Below are 21,371 nucleotides of genomic sequence, written 5' to 3'. Positions count from 1 at the left end.
CTACATACACACTGAGCTTTATAACTTTTTTTGTTTTGAGAACACTTTACACTGTTAAACATTATCAGAGACTAAAGAGTTTTAGATTATTTGAGTTGTGTGAGTTATATTATTGATATGAACTATTATAGAAATTAAAACTGACAAAAATCTGTGGGATGGCAGCATCTACCTTGTAATCCCAGTGACTCAGGGATGAGGCAGGAGGATCAGAAGCCAGTTTACAATTTAGCAAGACCCTGTCTCAAAGTAAGTAAAAGGAGCTGTCATGTTGACAATTGTTTATAATCCCATCAATTTGGGAGTCTGAGGCCAGAAATTCTTGAAAGTTGGAAGCCTGGGCAATTTCGTAAGTCCCTCTCTCAAAATAAAAAGGCCTAGGGATGTGGCTCATCTTAATGCTTGGGAGGCAAGTGGTTTACCACTGAACTACATCCTAGACTCATAAATAATATTTTTAAGGAAAAATTAATTTCCAAAACCTACTTAGTAAAAAGAGTGGTATTACTTTACATTTTTCTTTTTTTTCCTTCCTTCCTTCTTTCCCTTTGTGGATTGAACCCAGGGGTACTCTACCTACTGAACTACACCCCTAGCCCTTTTTATTTGCATTTATTTATTTATTTTTGGGTACCGGGGATTGAACTCAGTGGCACCACTGAGCCACATCCCCAGCCCTATTTTTGTATTTTATTTAGAGACAGAGACTCACTGAGTTTCTTAGTGCCTTGCTTATGCTGAGGCTAGCTTTGAATTCTCAATCCTCTTGCCTCAGCCTCCCCAGCCACTGGGATTACAGGCGTGCACCCCTGGCAGAATCATACAAATCTTTGTGTTTGGCTTATTTACCTTATCTTAATGTTTTGAAGGTTCATGAATGTGTAGTCTGTATCAGAATATCATTCCTTCTTAAGCTGAATAATAATTCATTTATATATATATGGCACATTTTCTCTCTTCTGACATTTGGGTTGTTTCCAGCTTTTGGCTATTGTGAATAAGTTTGTGAACATTGGAATACAGTTTTTTGTTTGAGTTCCTGCTTTCAGTTCTTTAGAATATACAGCTGTAAGTAAAATTGCTATACTATATGGTAATTTTATGTTTAATGTTTTAAGGAATAACTAAACTGTTTTCCACAGAAGTTGCACCATTTTACATTTCTACCAGTAATGCACAAGCATTCTAATTCACCAGATCCTCACCAACACTTGTTATTTTCCATTATTTTGATAATAGCCTTTCTAATGCCTATATAAAACGGAACTTAATTCTAATGGGTATGAAGTAGTAACTCATGGTTTCATTTTACATTTCCCTAAAGACTAGTGATGTTGAACATCTTTTCATGTACTTATTGTCCATTTGTATATCTTCTTTAGATAATGTCTGTTCAAGTCCTTTGCCAGATTTGAATTTTTTTTAATTGTAGAAGTTCTTTATATTTTCTGGATAGTAAACCTTTATTAAACATATGATTTGCACATATTTTTTTCACATTCTGTTGATTCTCTTTTTACTTCTTTTTTTAAGTTGGACACAATATCTATTTTTATTTTTATTTATTTATTTTATGTGGTGCTGAGCATCGAACCCAAGGCCTCATGCATGTGAGGCAAGCACTCTGCACTGAGCTACAACCTCAGCCTCTTTTTAGTGTTTTTAAAGTTCTTTTTCTTAACACCCAGCCCGATTCTATTTTGATAATGTCTTTTGATACATACATTTTTAAATTTGATAAAGTTCAGTTTACTTTTTCTTCTATTATCTGTGCTTTTGGTGTCAAATCCAAGAAATTATTGTCAAATTTAAAATCACAAAGATTTCCCCTCTATATTTTCTTTAAAAGATTTATAGTTCTATTACATTTAGATCTTTGATTCAGTTTGATGTAATTTCTGTACATAGGTAAAATTTATTTCTTTTACATATGGATATACAGTTATTCCAATCTCATATGTTGAAAAAATTATTCTCCCTCTGTATCCAACCCTTTTGTTGTTGTTGTTGTTATACTGGGGATTTAACCCAAGGACACTCTTGCACTGAGCTGTCTATCGGCTCAGCCCTGTTAAAATTATTTTGGGGCATCACAAAGCTTGCCTATATAAAACTGAACTTAATTGATACATGTTTTGTGTGTTTTGACTGCTTCACTGTCCTTCCATTCCCCATCTTTCTTCCTCTTCTTGGGCCTCCCTATTCCTGGAAACACAACCATATTAAAATTGGGCTAATAAATAACCCTGCAATGGCCTTTAAATGTTCAAGTAAAAGGAAGAGTCACATGTCTCTCAATTTGAATCAGATTCTAGAAATGATTACATTTAGTGAGGAAGGCATGTTAAGAAAGCTGAGATAGGCCAGAATCTAGGCTTCTTGTACCAAATAGTTAGCCAAGTTGTGAATGCAAAGGAAAAGAAAGTTGTTGAAGAAAATTAAAGGGCTGCTCCACTGAACATATGAATGATAAGAAAGCAAACAACCTTATTTTTGGTATAGAGAAAGTTTTATTGGTCTGGATAGAAGATCGAACCTGCCATGAAAAAGCTTGTTCAGAGAATTCCTCAACTCTTCAATTCTGTGAAGGCTGAGAGGGGCAAAGAAGCTCTACAGCTTTGTTTATTAGCTGTAGTAGTGTTTGTTTTATTTTTGTTCATTGAGATTTTTCTATATATAGGATCATATCATCTGCAAATATTGTTTTACTTTTTCCTTTCCATTTTGGATGCCTTTTCTTGCCTAATTGCTCTAGCTAGAACTCTGAGTCTTGCTCTGTCATTTGCATCATTTTGCTCAGAATTCAAAGTCCCATAGAAAAGATCCAATTTGCATTTAGATTGTGCTCTCATCTCTTGGATCAGGGAATAGAAGGAAACTTGGATTTGCTGAGATGTGTACATGGGGGAAGATGAATCTACCTGAAGAAGTTGGGATACTATTACCAAAGAAAGGGAGATGGATTATTAATATTCACAAAAACCCCAACTAAAACAAAAAGTACCATTTGTTCCAAAGCTTTACTTAGTTGGTTCTGACAAATCCAGGACTAGAACCCAGGTCCCTGATTAAAGGACTAGTACTTTTGCCTATTGTTATAGAATTAATTACATTCTTTTTTTTTTTTTTAAGTTGTAAATGGATCTTATCTTTTATTTATTTATTTATATGTGGTGCTGAGGATCAAACCCAGGCCTCATACATGCCAGGCAAGGAAGGACTCTACCTCCCAGCCACAACTCCAGCCCCTAGAATTTGTTACATTCTAAGCACAAATTTCTTTTCTTAGAATACCCAGTTCAATCAATTTGAATTTTCAGTTTTCCTAGTTGTTACAATTTAATAAGGCTGCTTTAAAGCAGTATTCTCTATTACTTGGAAGAATTTATTGGATAATGTTTATTTTAAACTAAAGGTTTCCAAATTAATCTAAAAGTATATGTTGAATATGCATATATACAGCATTTCATGTAAGGTTTTACTTTCCATTCAGATAAGAATTGCTCATGGCATGCTTGCAGTATCAAAACTCATTATGATATTCATGCTTGAACATTTCCCTAATTATTTCATTTCTTTGGGATGTTGACTTATGACTAATTTCATTCAAAAGAATCTTCTCAAACATTTATCTTTTTTCTTAGAAAAGGATCATCCGTTTCTGTACAAGTGAGAGACAATCTGAGAAGTGGTTAAAAGGACAGCCTCTGGGAGCAAAACAAGACTGCTGGTTCCTTTTATAGCTTTAGCCTTTAGAGGGTGGACAAAAGCTAACTTTATTTATTATTATTAGCTTATTTGCTTCTTTGTGCCTTGATTTTCTGTTTGTAACATAGTTATAACAGTATCTATTTTATAAGGTTGTTGTGAGGATTAGATTAGATAATATATATAAAGCATTTACAACAGTGCCTGACATAAAAGTAAGCATAAATATTAGTTATTATGTGCCCTTACTAGGGAGGAGTATTTATGGCAATCTTTTTACTAAAACTGGTATGACAATGTTATTTGCTTTGATAAGCTTAAGATGGGTAAGTATATTCAGGAGTTTCATTACTAACTCAACAAAATATTTAAAGAGATTCTGTCACGTATTAGGTACTATATTAGGTGCTGAGGTTACAGTACCTAGTATAGTATACATTGCTTACTAGGAGCTGGTGGTTTGGTAGAGGATGTAGACAAAATTGGATATTATTTTCATACAGACTGGGAAGTATGACAGTAGGGGTAAGCAGGTAATGCTTATAATATCAAATGGGGGCAGGGCTGTGGTTGTGGCTGAGTGGTAGAGTGCTTGCCTAGCATGTGTGAGAGCACTGGGTTTGATCCATAGCACTACATTAAAAAAATAAAGTTATTTCCATCTACAACTAAAAATATCTTTTAAAAGAATCAAATAGGAGCTTGGGTTATGGCTCAGTGGTAGAGCACTTGCCTAGTACATGTGAGGCACTGGGTTTGAGTCTCAGCACCACATAAAAATAAATAAATAAAATAAAGGCATTGTGTCCATCTACAACTAAAAAATAAAAAAATAAAAAAATCAAATGGGGGCACTTCAGTCTTGCTGGGGGAGGGAATAAATAAGAGGGTTTCCTAAAAAGATATTGAAGCATGAATTACATGTACAAATTAGCCCTGTGGGAATTGGGTGACTAATAAAATTTGGAAGTCTGCAGCATGAAATTACCTCAGAAAAATGTACAGAATGTAGTGTTCCAAGTTTATATGGAAGACCGTGAAATAGGCTGGATATTTTTAAAAAATGCTATACCAACAAAATGAAAATGGCAACTGATACTTAGCTGTAGGTGTCTGGGAAACCATAGGGAGTAATTATTGCCTTATGGCAGTATGAGCTCAGATTATCCTGATCTCCCAGGTTTGTATGTGTGTGGTTTTGGGGTTGAATTCAAGGTACTTTACTTTGCCACTGAGCTACATCCCCAGCCCTTTTTATTTTGAGACAGGGTCTTGTTAAATTGGGCATGTTGGCCTTGAACTTGTGATTTTCCTGTCTTCATCTCAAGAGTATTTGGGATTCTAGTTGTGCACCACCACCTTGCCCAGCCAAATTTTTGGAAAGAAAAGCCAAAAAGCCAGAGATGAGGATTTCAATATGGAATCCCCCCCCCCTTTTTTTTTTTTTTTTGGTACCAGGGATTGAATTTAACCCTGAGCCACATCCCTAGCTTTTTTTTTTTTTAAGACAGGGTCTCATTAAGTTGCTGAGGCTAACTTTGAACTCAAGATCCTCAGCCTTCTGAGTCTCTTGGATTGTACCACTCTGTCCAGCAGAATTTTCCAATTTTTGAATTTTGGTAAATCAAAACACTCTGGGTGTGGGGAAACAGTACCTATTTTAAAGTCAGAACAGTACAGTTATGACCACTAAAATCAGCCCTGTGGATTGCTAGTTTGTTATGGGTTTAGTGTAGAGTGGAGGGTAAGAGGAAGTCAAGATAAATTCCTGATGATACTCCAACTAGCCTGGGGAAAGCAGCTTGTGAAAGAATGACCAGAAGTAGAAAAACTATAAAGAATTTACCGTCAGGCTGGGGTTGCAGCTCAGTGGTGGAGCACTTGCCTAGCATGTGTGAGGCACTGGGTTCGATCTTCAGCACCACATAAAAGTAAATAAATAAAATAAAGGTATTATGTCCATCTATAACTAAAAAATATTTTTTAAAAGTATAGGGTCTCAGATACTGAGTAAAGAGAGTATTTCAGTATCAAATATCACAGATAATGATTGAAAAATATCTACTGAATTTAGCAACATGGTCAGTGACCTTGGCAAGAGTTGAGGTTGGAGTTGGGAGGCAAGATTGTGATGTACTCAGGAGGGAATTCAAGTGCAAAGAGGCAATGTTTAGCTCTTTGCAAAAAGCTTGGGTATGAAGGAAATGGGTGAGGTATGTATTCTTAACCTGAGATTTGTAGACTTCTCCAGAATTACATGTTATATGCTCATTTTTGTGTATAAGCAATTTTTTTTGAAAGAAGACTTAAAGCTTTTTTTCATCAGTTCTCAAAAGGAGTTTATAACCCCAAAGAATCACTTGTCTTAGAGGACTACATTTGAGTGATTTGAGCATATTTATAAGCTTTTGGGAAAGTTTCCAGTAAAGCAGGAGAGACTAAAAATCATAGGGTGCTAGAGGACTATAGTCCCTCTGGTGGAAAGGAAATGAGATCTAGAACATTGTTAGAGTGACTAATTTAGATATTAAGGAAAAAATGGGAGTAGATGCACATATATTTATAGATGAATGACAGGAAACTGAAGTAACTCTGCTCACACTATATTTCATAGGATATGAGCTGGGTCTGCCAAAGATGAGTTAAGAAAGTATAAAATGATGTTTGAAAAGGCAGAGATTTGAAGTAGCCATAATGAAGAATGGGGAGAGTAAAAAATTAGGGAAAGATTGTGGATTGTGTTGAGGGTCCACTTATGGTTGGAGACTACTACTAGTGAAACCAAATTGAAGATGGTATAACTCCCCAGTTAGTGAGAGAGTGGAAGAAGTATGAAAATGATCTATATGTTTGGGATCTTGGCAGGCAGGTGCAGTTGGGAGAATAAGACAGGCAAAAGAGATGAATAAATACCAGCATATAATAAAAATAAATACCAGCCAGAATAAAAAGTAAATAATGAGTAATGGACATCTCAATGAAGTGAAAGAATTGTGGGGGTATTTTATTTTACTTATTTTTATGTGGTGCTGAGGATCGAACCTAGTGCCTCACACATGCTGGGCAAGCGTTCTACTATTGTGCTATATCCCCAGCCCTGATTTAGTTTTTAATGACAATAGCTTACAAAATTTCTGAAAACATAAAAATCAGAATTTCCTAACCTATTGGTTTCAACATACCATTTCTAAGGCTTAGAGAGGTGAGATGATTTACTAACTCTGGTTTAAGTGGTAGACTTAGAATAAATCAGAGGTTTCTTTTAATTTAATTTTGATGTTTAGCAAAGCAATATGAGTTTATAGTTCAGAAAGAGTACCACAAGGTTTATAGTAAAATTAGGCTAGCTGGGCCTGGTGCTGCATGCCTGTAATCCCAAGGCCTTTTCTTTTTCCTTCATGTTGTGAAATTTTACAGGGATATACTTTTTTTTTAATATTTATTTTTTTAGTTGTAGATGGACACAATACCTTTATTTTATTCATTTATTTATTTATATGTTGCTCTGAGGATTGAACCTAGGGCCTCAAACCTAGGCAAGCACTCTACCGCTAAGCCACAACCCCAGCCCCTGTTTTGGGTCTTTTTTATTAATTGTGTGGCCTACTCTGTGGGCATTTTAATTATAAAAATGTATGTTTTTCAGCTCTGAAAAATTTTTCCTTATTTATCCTAAATGTTTTGCTCCCTGTTTTCTATAACTCCTTTGTTAGTTTAGTATTGGATTTTTCTAGGATGATTCTCCTGTTTTTTATTACTTTCTTTTTTGTTCCACTTCCCGAGAGATTTCCACTTTATCTGCCAGCTTGGCAATTGAGTTTTTTTAATTTGCCATAACTTGAATATATTAAGTGCTCTTATTCTTTGAATGTAATTCATTATAGACTTTGTGTGTGTTTCATAGATGTAGTATTCCTTTTATATATCTGAGATTGTTATACCATTTTTGTGTATTTGTGAGGTTTTCTTCTCCTTGACTGTTTACTCTATAATACCTTTTCTTTTTCTTTTTTGTTTTCCTCAAATGTCTGGTATTTAAAACATTTTTTTAATAATATTGTTGTAACTGTACATAACAAAATTTACCATTTTAACAATTTTTAAACATGTAAGATCTGTGGCATTAAGTAGATTCACATCGTGTAACTATCATTACCATCCTTCTCCAGAACGTTTTCATCTTCCCCATTTGAAATTCTGTATCCATTTAACATTTCTATCCCTGCTCCTGTAAGTCCCTCACAAGTGCCATTGCTTTATGTCTCTATGAATTCATCTACTTGGAGAGCCTCATGTAAGAAGAATCATATATTTTGCTTTTTATGGCTGCCTTATTTTACTTAGCGTAATGTCTTCAAGGTTCAGTCATGCAATAAAATGTGTCAAAATTTCCTTCCTTTTAAAGTGGTTTGTTCTTATTTAAGAATGAGATGCACTAAACGGCAGATTTGAAGCTCAATGCAAGTAGGCAAAACTTCTTGTCTTTTGCTAAAAGATGATAAGATGATGAGTACCTTTTTCATTGGGTCATTCCAAAATATCTATATTTTAAGTCGTTTTTTAGGATCCTGTAAGTTTCTCCCGAAGAAAAATATCTCCATAACTTCTGCCTGGGGTGTAAACTTGAGCTTATCGTTCAGAGAACAGGGGAAAGAAAGAGGCCTTAGGCATTTGCTGTTTGGTAGACTTTTCCTAGCTTCTGCTATTGTTAATAAATAGGTCACCCCTATTCTTAGCTTTAGTTATTGTTCCTTGAGTCCAGTTTTTCTCATTGTTTTTTCGGACTTGTGAGTTGACAGGCAGCCTTTGTCTAGAGGGTAATGGGGATAGCTGCCTTGTTGCTTGGTAGTGTTGGGGAGAAAAACTGAGGGCCTAACTGCTCTTTCAATATCCTCAGCCAGTTCTTCTGTTTTTCAGCCCCATCCTGAAACCTCTTTTCAGAGATACATTGTGCCTGCATTTCCTGGTCTTTTCAGAGTATAGTGGTATGAACAGATTGCTTTTGTTTGGATTTTCTCTATTTAGGTTTGGGCTTCATTTTTTGCATTCTACCAAGTCAAATTCATCTGGTTGCATTTCCTGTACTAAAGTTGTGTTGCTATTATCTGTTATTTCCTATTTTCTTTGATATTGTTTTTATACCTTTAAAAATGTATTTTATTGCCGTTTAGGAGTGATTAACAGAAAGAGTGAAGAACTAAATGTATTTACTATATTTTAGCTACTGTACTCCACTTGAATGATTTTTTTTTTCTTTACCCCAAAGAAACTTTCTAAAAGAGACATTCCATCAACAATAGCATCACTAGGAGCTTGTTAGAAATGCACTCCCAGGCCCCATCCTAAACCTAGCAAATCATATCCTGCATTTTAACAGGATCCCTGCCCCTGAAAGATTTATGCACATATTAAAATGTGAGAAGCAGTGGTTTAACGTATGGCAGTGCTTGATACATATTAAGTGCTCAAAATATATTTTATTGAATAAATGCCTGATATGTCTTTTGTTAGACAATTGCTAGTCTGAAAAGATCCAGAAGTTAGAAATTGTTTGAAGCTATGGGAGTAGATGAGTATATAGAATAATAAGAGAGACAAGGAAATCAATTTTAAGGTGTGGGAAAGGGACAATAGTCCATTTAGGAAAAATAGAGCTAAGGGAGAACAGAGGCCCAGAGTTTTATGTGAGGTGTGGGAAAATAATCATCCTTCAAAAGAAGAGTGCTACAAAGTTCAGGCTATCCTTCAGAGACAGCCTCTGATTTGTAAAACTAGATGTGCCCCAGCATAGACTGGAGACATAATATTTAAGCACACATCCCAGGATAAGAGGATGAGGAGGGCTGAGATCTGCCATAAATTCCTGGTTTTAAAAAGTACCTAAATCTGATTCTTAATTTTTTTTTGTGGGGGCTTCGTACTGGGGATCAAATGTAGGACCTTGTGCATGCTAGGCAAGTATTCTGCCACTGAGCTGTACTACCAGCCTTTTTTTTCTTTTTCCTTTCCTTTTTTTTTTTAATTTTAAAATCTTGCCAAAATTTTTTAAGATCTTGCTAAGTTCCTCTGTCTGGCTTGAAACTTTCAATCCTCCTACCTCAGCCTTCTGAGTAGCTAGGATTATAGGTGTGCTCCACTGTGTCTAGCTAACAACTTTATTGATATATAATTCACATAAAATATATTCCACTCACATAGGATAATGTAAGGATTTTTATTATATTCATAGAGTTTGGTTAATTTTGGAACATTTTCATTACCCTGAAATAAACCTTATTTACATTAGCAGTGATTTCTTATTCTCTCTTAGCTCCTTAGTCTAGGTAACATTAATCTACTTTCTAGCTTTATAGATTTGTCTATTTTGGACAATGGAATCATATAATATGTGGTCTTTCATGACTGGCTTCAAAACATTAGCATAATGTTTTCAGGTTTATTTATGATGTATTATATATTAGTACTTCAGTTCTTATTGACAAATAATATTCTAATGTACACATTTTATATACATCATGTTTATTCATCTGCTGATAGACATTTGAATTATTTTCATTTTTGATGTTATAAATAGTGCTGTTGTGCACATTCATGTACAAGTATTTGTGTGCATGTATGTTTCATTTTTAAGGGTATATACATAGGAGTAAAATTGGTGGGTCATATGGTTACTCTTTGTTTTAACCTTTTGAGAAACTGCCAGACTGCTTTTCCAAGAAACTACATCATTTTTACATACTCAACAACAGTATAATAAGAGTTCCAATTTCATCTGGGCACAGTGGTGCATGCCTATAATCCCAGTGGCTCAGGAGGCTGAGGCAGGAGGATCGCAAGTTCAAAAGCCAGCCTTAGCAAAAGTGAGGTACTAAGCAACTCGGTGAGACCCTGTCTCTAAATAAAATACAAAATAGAACTGGGGATGTGGCTCAGTGGTCAAGTGCCCGAGTCAATCCCCAGTACAAAACAAACAAACAAACAAACAAATAAATAAAAGAGTTCCAATAAATAAAAGAGTTCCAATTTCTTCACATCTTTACTCATGCTTGTTATTATCTGTATTTTTTTATTAAAATCATCCTAGTGGGTATGAAGAGGTATCATTGTGGTTTTGCATTTCCCTGATGGCTGTTTACGTTGAACCTCTTTACACGTGCTTGTTGACCATCTATACATCATTTTTTAGTTAGAGAATTATCTATTTAAATCCTTTGCCCATTTTTAAAATTGAGTTTCAAGAATTCTTCAGGTGTTTTAGAGAGGTTTCTTATCTGTATTTCAAAAAATATTTACAGATATATTATCAAATGTATTTTCAAAAATTTTCTCCCACTGCTTGTGATTTTAGTTTCTTGATGGTACTTTGTTGTTGTAACTGGGAACTGAACCCTAGGGCTCTTTACCACTGAGCTACATCCACAGCCCTTTATATTTTTATTTTGAAACACTAGTTGCTGAAGGGTCTAAGTTGCTGAGACTGACCTGAAACTTGTGAGACTCCTGTCTCAGCTTCCGGAGTTGCTGGGATTACAGGTGTATGCTACCATGCTCACCCTACTTAGTAGCTTTTGAATGAATTGTTTGGGAAGGGGCTTTACTTTGTCTTTTGGAAAAAAAATGCAGTTTTACTGAATTAAAAGTTAATATTGTATAAGGAAGAAAAAATGTAAATATGTTGAGATTTTTACGTTTCAGGCAATTATTGGTAGAGTTCCAAAATGACTCCTTCTTTGGATAACATTAATTTGATTGAAAAGTGTTTGAAAAATTTTCCCTTACCCAGGTATTGAGGATTGAACCCAGGGGTGCTCTAGTACCTGGTTACCTCCCCAGCCCTTTTTATTTTTTTATTTTGAGTCAGGGTCTCACTAAATGCTGAGACAGGCCTCGAACTAGTTATCCTCCTGCCTCAGCCTCTGAGTCCCTGGGATTACAGGTGTGCACTGCTGCACCAGGCTAACTATTTCAATTGTAATATTTTTTGGTTAAGAAACTGCTCTTGAGCTGGGCCTGCTGGCACAGGTTTGTAATCCCAGCAATTTGGAAGCTTGAGGTAGGAGGATCCTGAATTTGAGGTCCGCCTGGGCAATTTAGTGAGATCCTGTCTCAAAATAAAATGAAAAAGGGGTGGGGATATAGTTCAGAGGTGAAAGTGTACCTGGGGCCTGGTACAGTGGTACACACCTGAAATCCTAACAGCTCAGGAGCCTGAAACAGGAGGATCACAAGTTCAAAGCTAAGCAACTCAGTGAGACCCTGTCTCTAAATAAAACACAAAATAGTGCTGGGGATGTGGCTTAGTGGTCAAGTGCCCTTCAGTTCAGTCCCTGGTGCAAAAAAAATGCACCTGAGGTCTATACCCAGAAAAAAGCTGGCTCTGAGGAAATTAGAAAACAAAAAATAATTTACATATGCAAAACAATATTAATTTCTCTTCCAGCTCTTCCACCAAAGCCACCTAAGCCAATGACTTCAGCAGTTACAAATGGAATGAAGGACAGTTCCATTTCTCTTCAGGATGCAGAATGGTACTGGGGAGATATTTCCAGGTAATTAGAATTTTACTATAGTTGAATGCAGGTTTTTTTTTTTTTTTTTTGTGGGAGTTGGGTACTGGGGATTGAACCAGGGGCACTCTTATCACTGAGCTACATCCCCAGTCCTCCTTTTTTTTTTTTTTTTTAGACAAAGTCTCTCTAAATTGGTGAGACTGCCTTGAACTTGTAGTCTTCCTGCCTCAGCCACCTGAGTTGCTGGGATTACAGGCATTTGCCATTATCCCTGGTTGAATGCAGTTTTTAAAAACTCATTTTTGAGAATTAGTAGCTAAAACATTTTAATACTCTACCTGTTGTCACTTAAACAGATTACCACTTTAAATATTGTGAGAACATTTAAAAAAAGTCTTTATTTCTGCCCATGAAAGTGACATGAAAATCTTTAAGAGTGTGGCTTAATTTTTTATAATACTATAAAGAGGATAGATTTCTGAATGAATGAAATTTACACATTTAGGATAGTTACCTTTGATTTAGAACTAAAAATATTTTTAGATACTTTACTTTCTCTATAAGACAATGGTTCCAAAATTGTTGCATGCACAAAACTCAGTTGCATAGATCCCAGGAGTCTGCATTTTACCAACCTTCCCTAGGTGATTTTGATACAGACTATTCACATACTTCACTTGAGAAATTAGACTCTAGGACAGATTTTTTTAAAAATGTTTTTTAGTTGTAAATGGATCTTTTATTTTATTTTATTTATTTATTTATATGTGATGCTGAGATCAAACCCAGCACCTCATACATGCCAGGCAAGTGAGCCACAACTCTAGCCCCGACAGATTTGTTTTTTGAGTAAAATATGGTTTTGTATAATTATGAACCAATTGAGGGAAAATATGTGTATTGTGTGTGTATATTTCTTAATTTAAACATTTTTTCTTTTATTTGTTTTTTTTTCCCTTATTAAATTTTAATGGGTCTCTAATATATATATTTAAAATTTTTTATTTGTTCTTTTTCATTATACATGAAAGTAGAATGTATTTTGACATATTATACATACATGGAGTGTAACTTCCCATTCTGAGGTTGTATGTGATGTGGAGATCTGGACGTGTACTCATATATGAACATAGGAAAGTAATGTCCAATTCATTCTATTGTCTTTCCTATCTAATATATCTTGTTCTTTAAAAATTCCTATCCATCTTTTTAAAAATTTTATTTATTTATTCATCTTAGTTGTTTATGAACCTTTATTTTTTATTTATTTGTAGTGCTGAGAATCAAACCCAGTGCCTCACACATTTGAGGCAAGCACTCTACCACTGAGCCACAACCCCAGCCCTTATCCATTTTTGGCAAATCAAACTCCATGTTGAAGCTGTCTTCCTTGTCCTTTCTTCTCTCTTCTCTATTCTTTCCCACTACCAAAGTGGTGCTTCTTTTTCTTTTTTTTTAACCTTTACCATTTTAACCATTTTAAGCATACAGTTAGTTCCCTGGCATTAAGTGCAATCACATTGTTAGTCAACATCACTATCATATATTATTATAACTTTTAATCTTCCCCAACTGAAACTCTGTATCTATTAAATATTTACTCACTTTTCTCTTCTTTTTCAGCCTTTAGCACCATTCAGCTTTCTGTTTCTATGAATTTGACTATTCTAGGTACTGCATATAAGTGGAATCATATTTGTTAAAATAAATAAAATCCTAATGTGATATATACACATTTTTATTCATCTTTTCATCTAGATATGTGTACTTGATGTATGTTTGGATTATTTTTATCTTTTGGCTATAGTGAATAATGCGTCTATGAACACTGGTGTACAAATATCTTAATCCTTTAAATTATTTTGCATATAAACTCAGAAGTGGAATTGCTGAATCATTTGGTAATTCTGTGTTTAATTTTTTTGAATAGGTCTTAGTATATATTTCATATTAAAATTGATCAAAACATTTTAAGTTTTGTAGTAGACAATCAAGAGGTCTATTGTATTTAATGCCATTTAAATTAATATTTTAAGATCATATGGTTATACTATAATTTAGTGGTCTTTTATGTCCTGCCATTTATTTGACTGTTATAATGTTATTCCTTAAAGTACTAAACCAATCTGCAAAAAGAATTTATTGTCAGTATAAATTTAAATTAGAGAATATCATATTGAAAGATTGTGAACTTAAGTGAATTTTCCCTTCAGTTTAGAAATAGCTGCCACTATGGCTTAAATATAACCTTTCTAAACAGCTGCTGGTTTTCCCTGACCTGCCTAAGAAAGCCCTGAATGCTTACTGAAAGTACTATCCTCTCTAGGTAGTTGAAATCTGGAAGAGTTAGATTTCACATCACTAAAAATCAAAACAGAAGGAGTACACTAGGGCAAGGAACTAAATGTCTTCTGGAGGTCTCCATGATTCTATAACCTTAAATATACCATCTCCAACTAGTCTAAGTAATATCATGTGAACACAACTAATGCTTAAGTGTTTTCACTTTTTTCTATAATTCCTGTAATTCTATTCTTCAGGGAGGAGGTAAATGACAAATTACGCGATATGCCAGATGGTACCTTCTTGGTCCGAGATGCCTCAACAAAAATGCAGGGAGATTATACTTTGACTTTGAGGTAAGTACTTTTCGGTCTTTTGGCTAGTGTTCTCCTAGCATTATTTTAGTTCAGGGTTTATAGAGAGTTCTGTATTTTATTTGAGTTATTTATATGCATATTTTTTCATATTTTTATTTAGTTCAGATACATAAGTTTCAGTTGGTTATTTTTTTCTTTTTAAAAAAATTTATTTCTGTACATTAATATTTGAACATTTATTTTTATTTATTTAAAAAAAATTTTTTTTTAATATTTATTTTTTAGTTTTCAGTGGACACAACATCTTTGTTTGTATGTGGTGCTGAGGATCGAACCCAGGCTGCACGCATGCCAGGCGAGCACGCTACCGCTTGAGCCACATCCCCAGACCCATATTTGAATATTTATATAAAAATGGCAATTTTTTTATATAGCAAAAAATGAAAAGGCTAAATCCCTAAGTAAGGGAATAAGAAGAATATAGTTGACCTTATTAATGAAGTGTAGAAATCATGAGAAAGCCTAAGGTTATTGATGAATTTATCCCTCCAATAACCCTATTGTTTTCCTTAATGCAATATTTTTTATACATATATATATTTTTAGTTGTTGATGGACCTTTATTTTTATTTATTTATCTATATGAGGTGCTGGGAATCAAATTCAGTGCCTCATCACATACTAGGCAAGTGCTCTACCACTGAGCCACAACCCCAATCCCTTAATGCAGTCTTTAGAAAGTACAGCTCAGCATAATTTTGGCTGACAAAGACATGTAAAAGATAAAGCAGTTCTCAGCCTGTGCCATGTCTTTCATGTGGGAACATTAGAATCTCTTAAATGGTAAATGTATGGCTCTTTTATACTTATAGAGATGGATATATATATATATTTTATTGGACACAATATCTTTATTTATTTATTTTTATGTGGTGTTAGGGAATGAACCCAGGGCCTCGCCTATGCTAGGTGAGTGCTCTATCGCTGAGCCACAACCCCAGTCCGAGATGGAATATTAAAAATGGTTAAGAAAATTGCATTAGCTCTATATCCATATTTAACTTTAATAATTAAAATAGTTAATTATAATAAAGATTCATAATTTGTTTTTGTAGTATGTATTATTTATTTTGTTATCAATGCTTGAGGTTGAACCCAAGGACTCATGCATGGTAGGCAAGCACTCTACCACTGAGTCATACCTCAAGTCCTTTTTATTGTTGCTCAGAGTGGCCTCAAACTCCTGGGCTGAAGTGCTTCTCTTGCCTTAATCTTTCAATAGCTGGGATTACAGACATATACCATTGTGCCTGGCTTTGGAAAAAAGTTGATTTTGGGAAAAAGTTTTTTTTTTTTTTTTTTTGGTACCAGGATTGAATCCAGGGGTACTTAACTACTGAGCCACATTCCTACCTTTTTAAATATTTTATTTAGAGAGACAGGCTCTTACTGAGTAGCTTAGTGCCTCACTAAATTGCTGAGGCTGGCTTTGCAGGATCCTCCTCTCCTGCCTCAGCCTCCTGAGCTGCTGGAATTACAGATGTACATCGCTGCACCTGGCTAAAAAAAAGCTTTGAAAAATGATTTAAATACCACATGAAGATGCTATTTTACATCTAGATTCCTAATTACACATAATTAAAAGCAACATTTTTTTAAAAAAATACTTTTTTAGTTGTAGATGGACACAATACTTTTATTTTGTCTTTTTTTTTTTAAATGTAGTGCCGGCCATGGAACCTAGTGCCTCACACATGCTAGACAAGCGCTCTACCACTGAGCCACAACTCTGGCCCAAAGCAACAACTTTATTTTATTTTTTAAAATTTGCTTAATAATTTATTTATTTATTTATTTATATGATTGAACCCAGTGCCTCACATATACTAGGCAAGCATTCCATCAGCCCAACAATTTTATATCTTACAAATGAGAAAAAGCCTACAGAGTTTGTATAACTTACCTGAAGTTGTAGTACTTCTTAGGAATAAGGACAAGCAAAGTTTCTTCCTCATTGCTTCCTAGTCTTGAGCTAGCTTGAAAATTTTATGCTGGAGTCCTACAACTGGAAGAGATCTTTAATATTTCCTAATTCACCTGGCATTCTCTGGATGTAGAAATTCCAAGGAATAGACCAGAGGGATGGGAGGGAAAGTGAAGGATAGAGAATTAGCAAGGATGGTGGAATATGATGGACATCATTAACCAAAGTACATGTATGAAGACATGAATTGGTGTCAAGATACTTTATATACAACCAGAGATATGAAAAATTGTGTTATATATGTGTAATAAGAATTGTAATACATTCCACTGTCTTTTTTTAAAAAAAAATCAATTAAAAATAAAAGAAACTCCTTGAATAGTATTTCTCAAAAAGAGCCATGTGATCTTCTGGATATGGGGAGCTAGCATCTTTCTTTTTAAGTTATTTATTATTGGCCAGCTGTAAAATAGATAGGATTATCTATATACTAATTACCGTGCAAGGATTGGGAATATGGATCTGCATAAGGCAAAGTTTTATGTTTAAAAGTTTATAATACAAGTGTGTTGTTGGAAAAGATGAAAAATACACTGTAGCTTAATGCAGTATGCTAAGTATTATATCAGATTCTTCCTTTAACCCCTGGTAATCATTATTCTACAAATTTGACTATTTAAAATATCTCAAGGAGAATCATACAATACAAAACCTTTTGTGTCTGGCTTATTTCTTCACCATAGTATTTTCAAGCTTTACTCATATCAGAATATCATTATTTTTAAGGCTGAATAATATTTTATTGTATATATATAACATTTTATTTATTCATCAGTTGATATACATTGATAAGAATGTTTTAAGATTTTCATGTATCTAGCATAACAATTGGACATATAGTATGTGGTCAGTAAATAATCTGAATGGACAGATTAAATAAGAGAAAGACAAAGAGGGTTCTCAGAGAAAATAATAGTTGAGTGGAGTTTTGATAGATCTTGCTAGAAGAAAAGTAATAGTGTTAACTGAATTTAATAAATGCTAATAGTTCAGTACTTGTTAGTCTGCAGGGCATCCAACAATGAATTGAAGTGATCTGAAGGATCACTTAGGCTACTGAGGACAAAGGGATTAAGAAAACTGCTTTGAATGAACTACAATAATAGGAGAGGTTCAAATAATATGCTTTGGGGATTGAAAGAAGAAAAGGGTTTATTTTGTTAAGAGAATATAGAAAACTAGCCTCCATGGAAGAAATTGCATTTGCATTATAGCTTGAAGAAGGAAAATTGTTGGATATAGAGAAACTAAGGGAGGAGTTGCAGGAATAGATTACAGTAGAATAAAAGATATAGAGATAAGAAATTGCAAATATGCTTTGTGAAATAGAGTCCCATTTGGTTAGAGGGTAAAGTATGTAAAGAGGAGGAAGTGATAGGGGATAGAAGATTGGAAAGGGGTCATGTTGAAAAAGGCATTGAATTCTAAAATTTGGAGTTTGTATTTAATATTATAGGTAGGCAGGCAGGAACTGTTGCATTTTTTTGGCAGGGAAGTTGTGATCAGACTCAATTTTAGTAAAAAGAATAAAAGAGGTAGGATACTGTAAAGGAGGCTTTTATAAATTAAGAGATAGTGGTGATTTAGAGTAGGATTTATTCTTTAATAATTTAATAGTTATTGAGTACCCATAGTATTCCAGGTACTAAACAAAGAAAATGATGAGAAAGACAGACATGGCCTCTAACTTCTTGTGTGTATATTCTTAGTGAGGAAAGAGGGCTGAGAAGAAGATAAAATAGATACATTAAAAAAAATGAGCTCAGCATAGTGGTGCATGCCTGTAGTCCCAGTGACTCAGGAGACTAAAGTAGAAGAATTGCAAGTTTGAGACTAGCTTTGGTAACTTACTGAGACCCTGTGACAAAATAAAGAAATAAAAAGGGCTGGGGTTGTAGCTCAGTTGTAAAGCACCCCCTGGGTCCAGTCCCCAATATCGCCTCATACACACCAAAACAGAGAGGCAGGGGAGAATACTTCATAATATATGAAGTACAATATAGGGAGCACATATGACAAAGAATATGGGGCTAGGGAGTTTAAAAAGGTCTTAAGGGGAGAACTGGTAGACTAGAAAGTCAGCCAGAAAAGTTTTCCAGGGAATGGGAACAGAAATGCAAAGACTCCAATTTTGAAAAAATTTGATAGGTCACATGAATATAGAGACAGTTTTGTGGTTGTTTTATAGTGTGAACCATAAGTAGTAGGTGATGAAGTTGGAAGTAAGAGGAAACAAGATCTCAGAAAGCTTAATGAGCCATGGGAAAGAATTTGAATTTTATTTCTAGGTGCAAAAAAAAAAAATAGATAAAAAGCTTCAAGCAGAGGAATGACATGGTCAAATGATTGAATACACAATTTCACAGGACGGTGGCTCTAGGAAAGGATTTGAGGAGTTAAATGTGGAGTTAAGACCAAAAGGGAGGGATTTGATTACAGAATGAATCTGCTAGGCTTAAATGAAAGTACCATTTATAAAAATAGGAAAATTGGGAGCAGTTGTTTTATTGAAAAGAAAGGATAGGGGGCTAGGATTGTGGCTCAGCGGTAGAGCGCTCGCCTCGCAAGTCTGAGGCCCTGGGTTCGATCCTCAGCACCACATAAAAATAAATAAATAAAATAAGGGCACTGTGTCCAACTACAGCTTAAAAAAAAAAAAGAAGAGATAGATGTTGATGTTTAGCTATTCCAAAATTGCCAGGTAAAAAAGTATCAAGGATATAGCTAGAAATGTGAGTTTAATGCTTGGGAAAGAGTATATGACCATAAAAAGAGCCAGGTACACTATGTGTAGAATAAATGGGATTTATTTATTTATTTGGCAGTACTGGGGATTGAACTCAGGGTCTCACATATGCTAGACAAGTGCTTTACATTAAGCTACATTCCCAGCCCCATAAATGGGATTTTAAAGAAAGAGTGTATAGTGGGAACATAGGGTAGAGACTGAAGAAAAAAAAATGAGGGAATAACAGTATTTAGATCAGGAAGAAGACAGGAAGAATAGTTTGAGAGGTTGAAAGCAAAAAATAGTGTCATCAAAGCCACAGGAGAGCTCAGGAGGTTGAGGTAAGAGAATCGCAAGTTCAAAGCCAGCTTTAACAACTTAGTGAAGCCCAAGCAACTCAATGAGACTCTGTCTTTAAGTAAAATAGCAAAAAGGGCTGGGGATGTTGCTCAGTGGTTAAGCACCCTTGGGTTCAATTGCTGGTATCCCCGCCCTCCCCCCCCAAAAAAAGTCATGGGAGAATGAAATACTAGGAAGGGGGAGGACTGGGGTCTAGGGGACAGAGTCTGGATTTAGCAGAAGTCACTGGTGATCCTCAAACGAAAAGAATGAGTGAAACTAGACTGCAGAGAATAGGCAATAAGGAAGTTTTTTTTTTTTTTAGTTGTTGATGAACCATTTTTTATTTATTATTTATATGCAGTGCTAAGAATCGAACCCAGTGCCTCACACATGCCAGGCAAGTGCTCTACCACTGAGCTACAACCCCAGTCCAAGGAAGTTTTTTAGTTCAGTAACTGATATTGTTTAAATCAGTAAATAGTATTCATTATAGAAAATCTGGATATTTAACAAATCTTTAAGACTCTCTTATCTGCTAGGCATTGGTCCAGATAGTTGAATACCAGGAGGATATTTTCCTCTATTAAAGTAGAATGAAGTGAGTGAGACACACACACACACACACACACACACACACACACACACACACACACACACACAGACTCACAGAGACGTACATATTATTAAAAATTCACCATTCCTTAATTCCTCCATGTCTTCTCTTTTTGCCTCCTCTGTTTAGAGTCCATGGTCTGTTATTAAAATTACTTTTGTTAAAAGCTATGGGTTTGGTGGCACATATCTATAATCCTAGCTACTTGGAATTATAGACTACTTGCTTGGAAGGCTGATGGATTTCTTGAGCCCAGGAGCTTGAGGCCAGCCTGGGTAACAGTGAGAGTGTGTCTCAAAACAAAAAATTATTTTGTGAGTGAACTCTCAAAAATTTCCTCCTCTCTCCCTGCATTATAGTTACCTAGACAAATTCTAATACTTCTTAAATTCAACTTTGCATGTATTCCCTGCCTATACCTGGACAGCTCAATGTAGAAAAAAAAAAAAGCCATACCGACTGGTCTCACATTGAATTCTTGACTGCTAACTTTAAGTGGGCCACCACCCAGCTTAATTTCTGCATTTCCATAATTCATTCATCCTTCCACTTTCTTAGGTGACAATTTTACACTTTCTTTTTTTTCTCTTAAATCAATAACTCTTTCCCCTCTTTTATTTAAGAAGTTAACTTCCTCTTTCACTGAGAATTTAGACTCAGTCAAAAGAGAACTCCTTCATACTCCTGTTGCCATTAGATATCAACCTATTTGCATATTAGTGTGAATAATCTGCTTTTGTTTTATTCTGGTGGATGATTGTTCCAGGTTTACATTCCTTCCTTCCTTCCTTCCTTCCTTCCTTCCTTCCTTCCTTCCCTTTTTCTT

The 21,371-nt window shown here is 34.9% G+C and overlaps 1 protein-coding gene across 3 annotated transcripts in view; it reads left to right on the top strand.

Annotated features, from left to right (window-relative positions):
- The window catches only part of Pik3r3 (phosphoinositide-3-kinase regulatory subunit 3), a 117,969-nt gene that overhangs the window by 73,108 nt on the left and 23,490 nt on the right, over positions 1-21,371 (top strand). For all 3 annotated transcript variants that reach the window (XM_078026183.1, XM_078026184.1, XM_005317982.5), the window contains exons 2-3: positions 12,149-12,257; positions 14,759-14,857. In XM_078026183.1, the coding sequence (XP_077882309.1) occupies positions 12,175-12,257; positions 14,759-14,857 (182 nt within the window). In that variant the 5' untranslated portion in view covers positions 12,149-12,174. The remainder of the gene's footprint in view (positions 1-12,148; positions 12,258-14,758; positions 14,858-21,371) is intronic.

This window comes from Ictidomys tridecemlineatus, chromosome 11 (assembly GCF_052094955.1).
Source record: "Ictidomys tridecemlineatus isolate mIctTri1 chromosome 11, mIctTri1.hap1, whole genome shotgun sequence".
Taxonomy (NCBI): domain Eukaryota; kingdom Metazoa; phylum Chordata; class Mammalia; order Rodentia; family Sciuridae; genus Ictidomys; species Ictidomys tridecemlineatus.
This window is presented reverse-complemented; position numbering and strand designations above follow the sequence as displayed.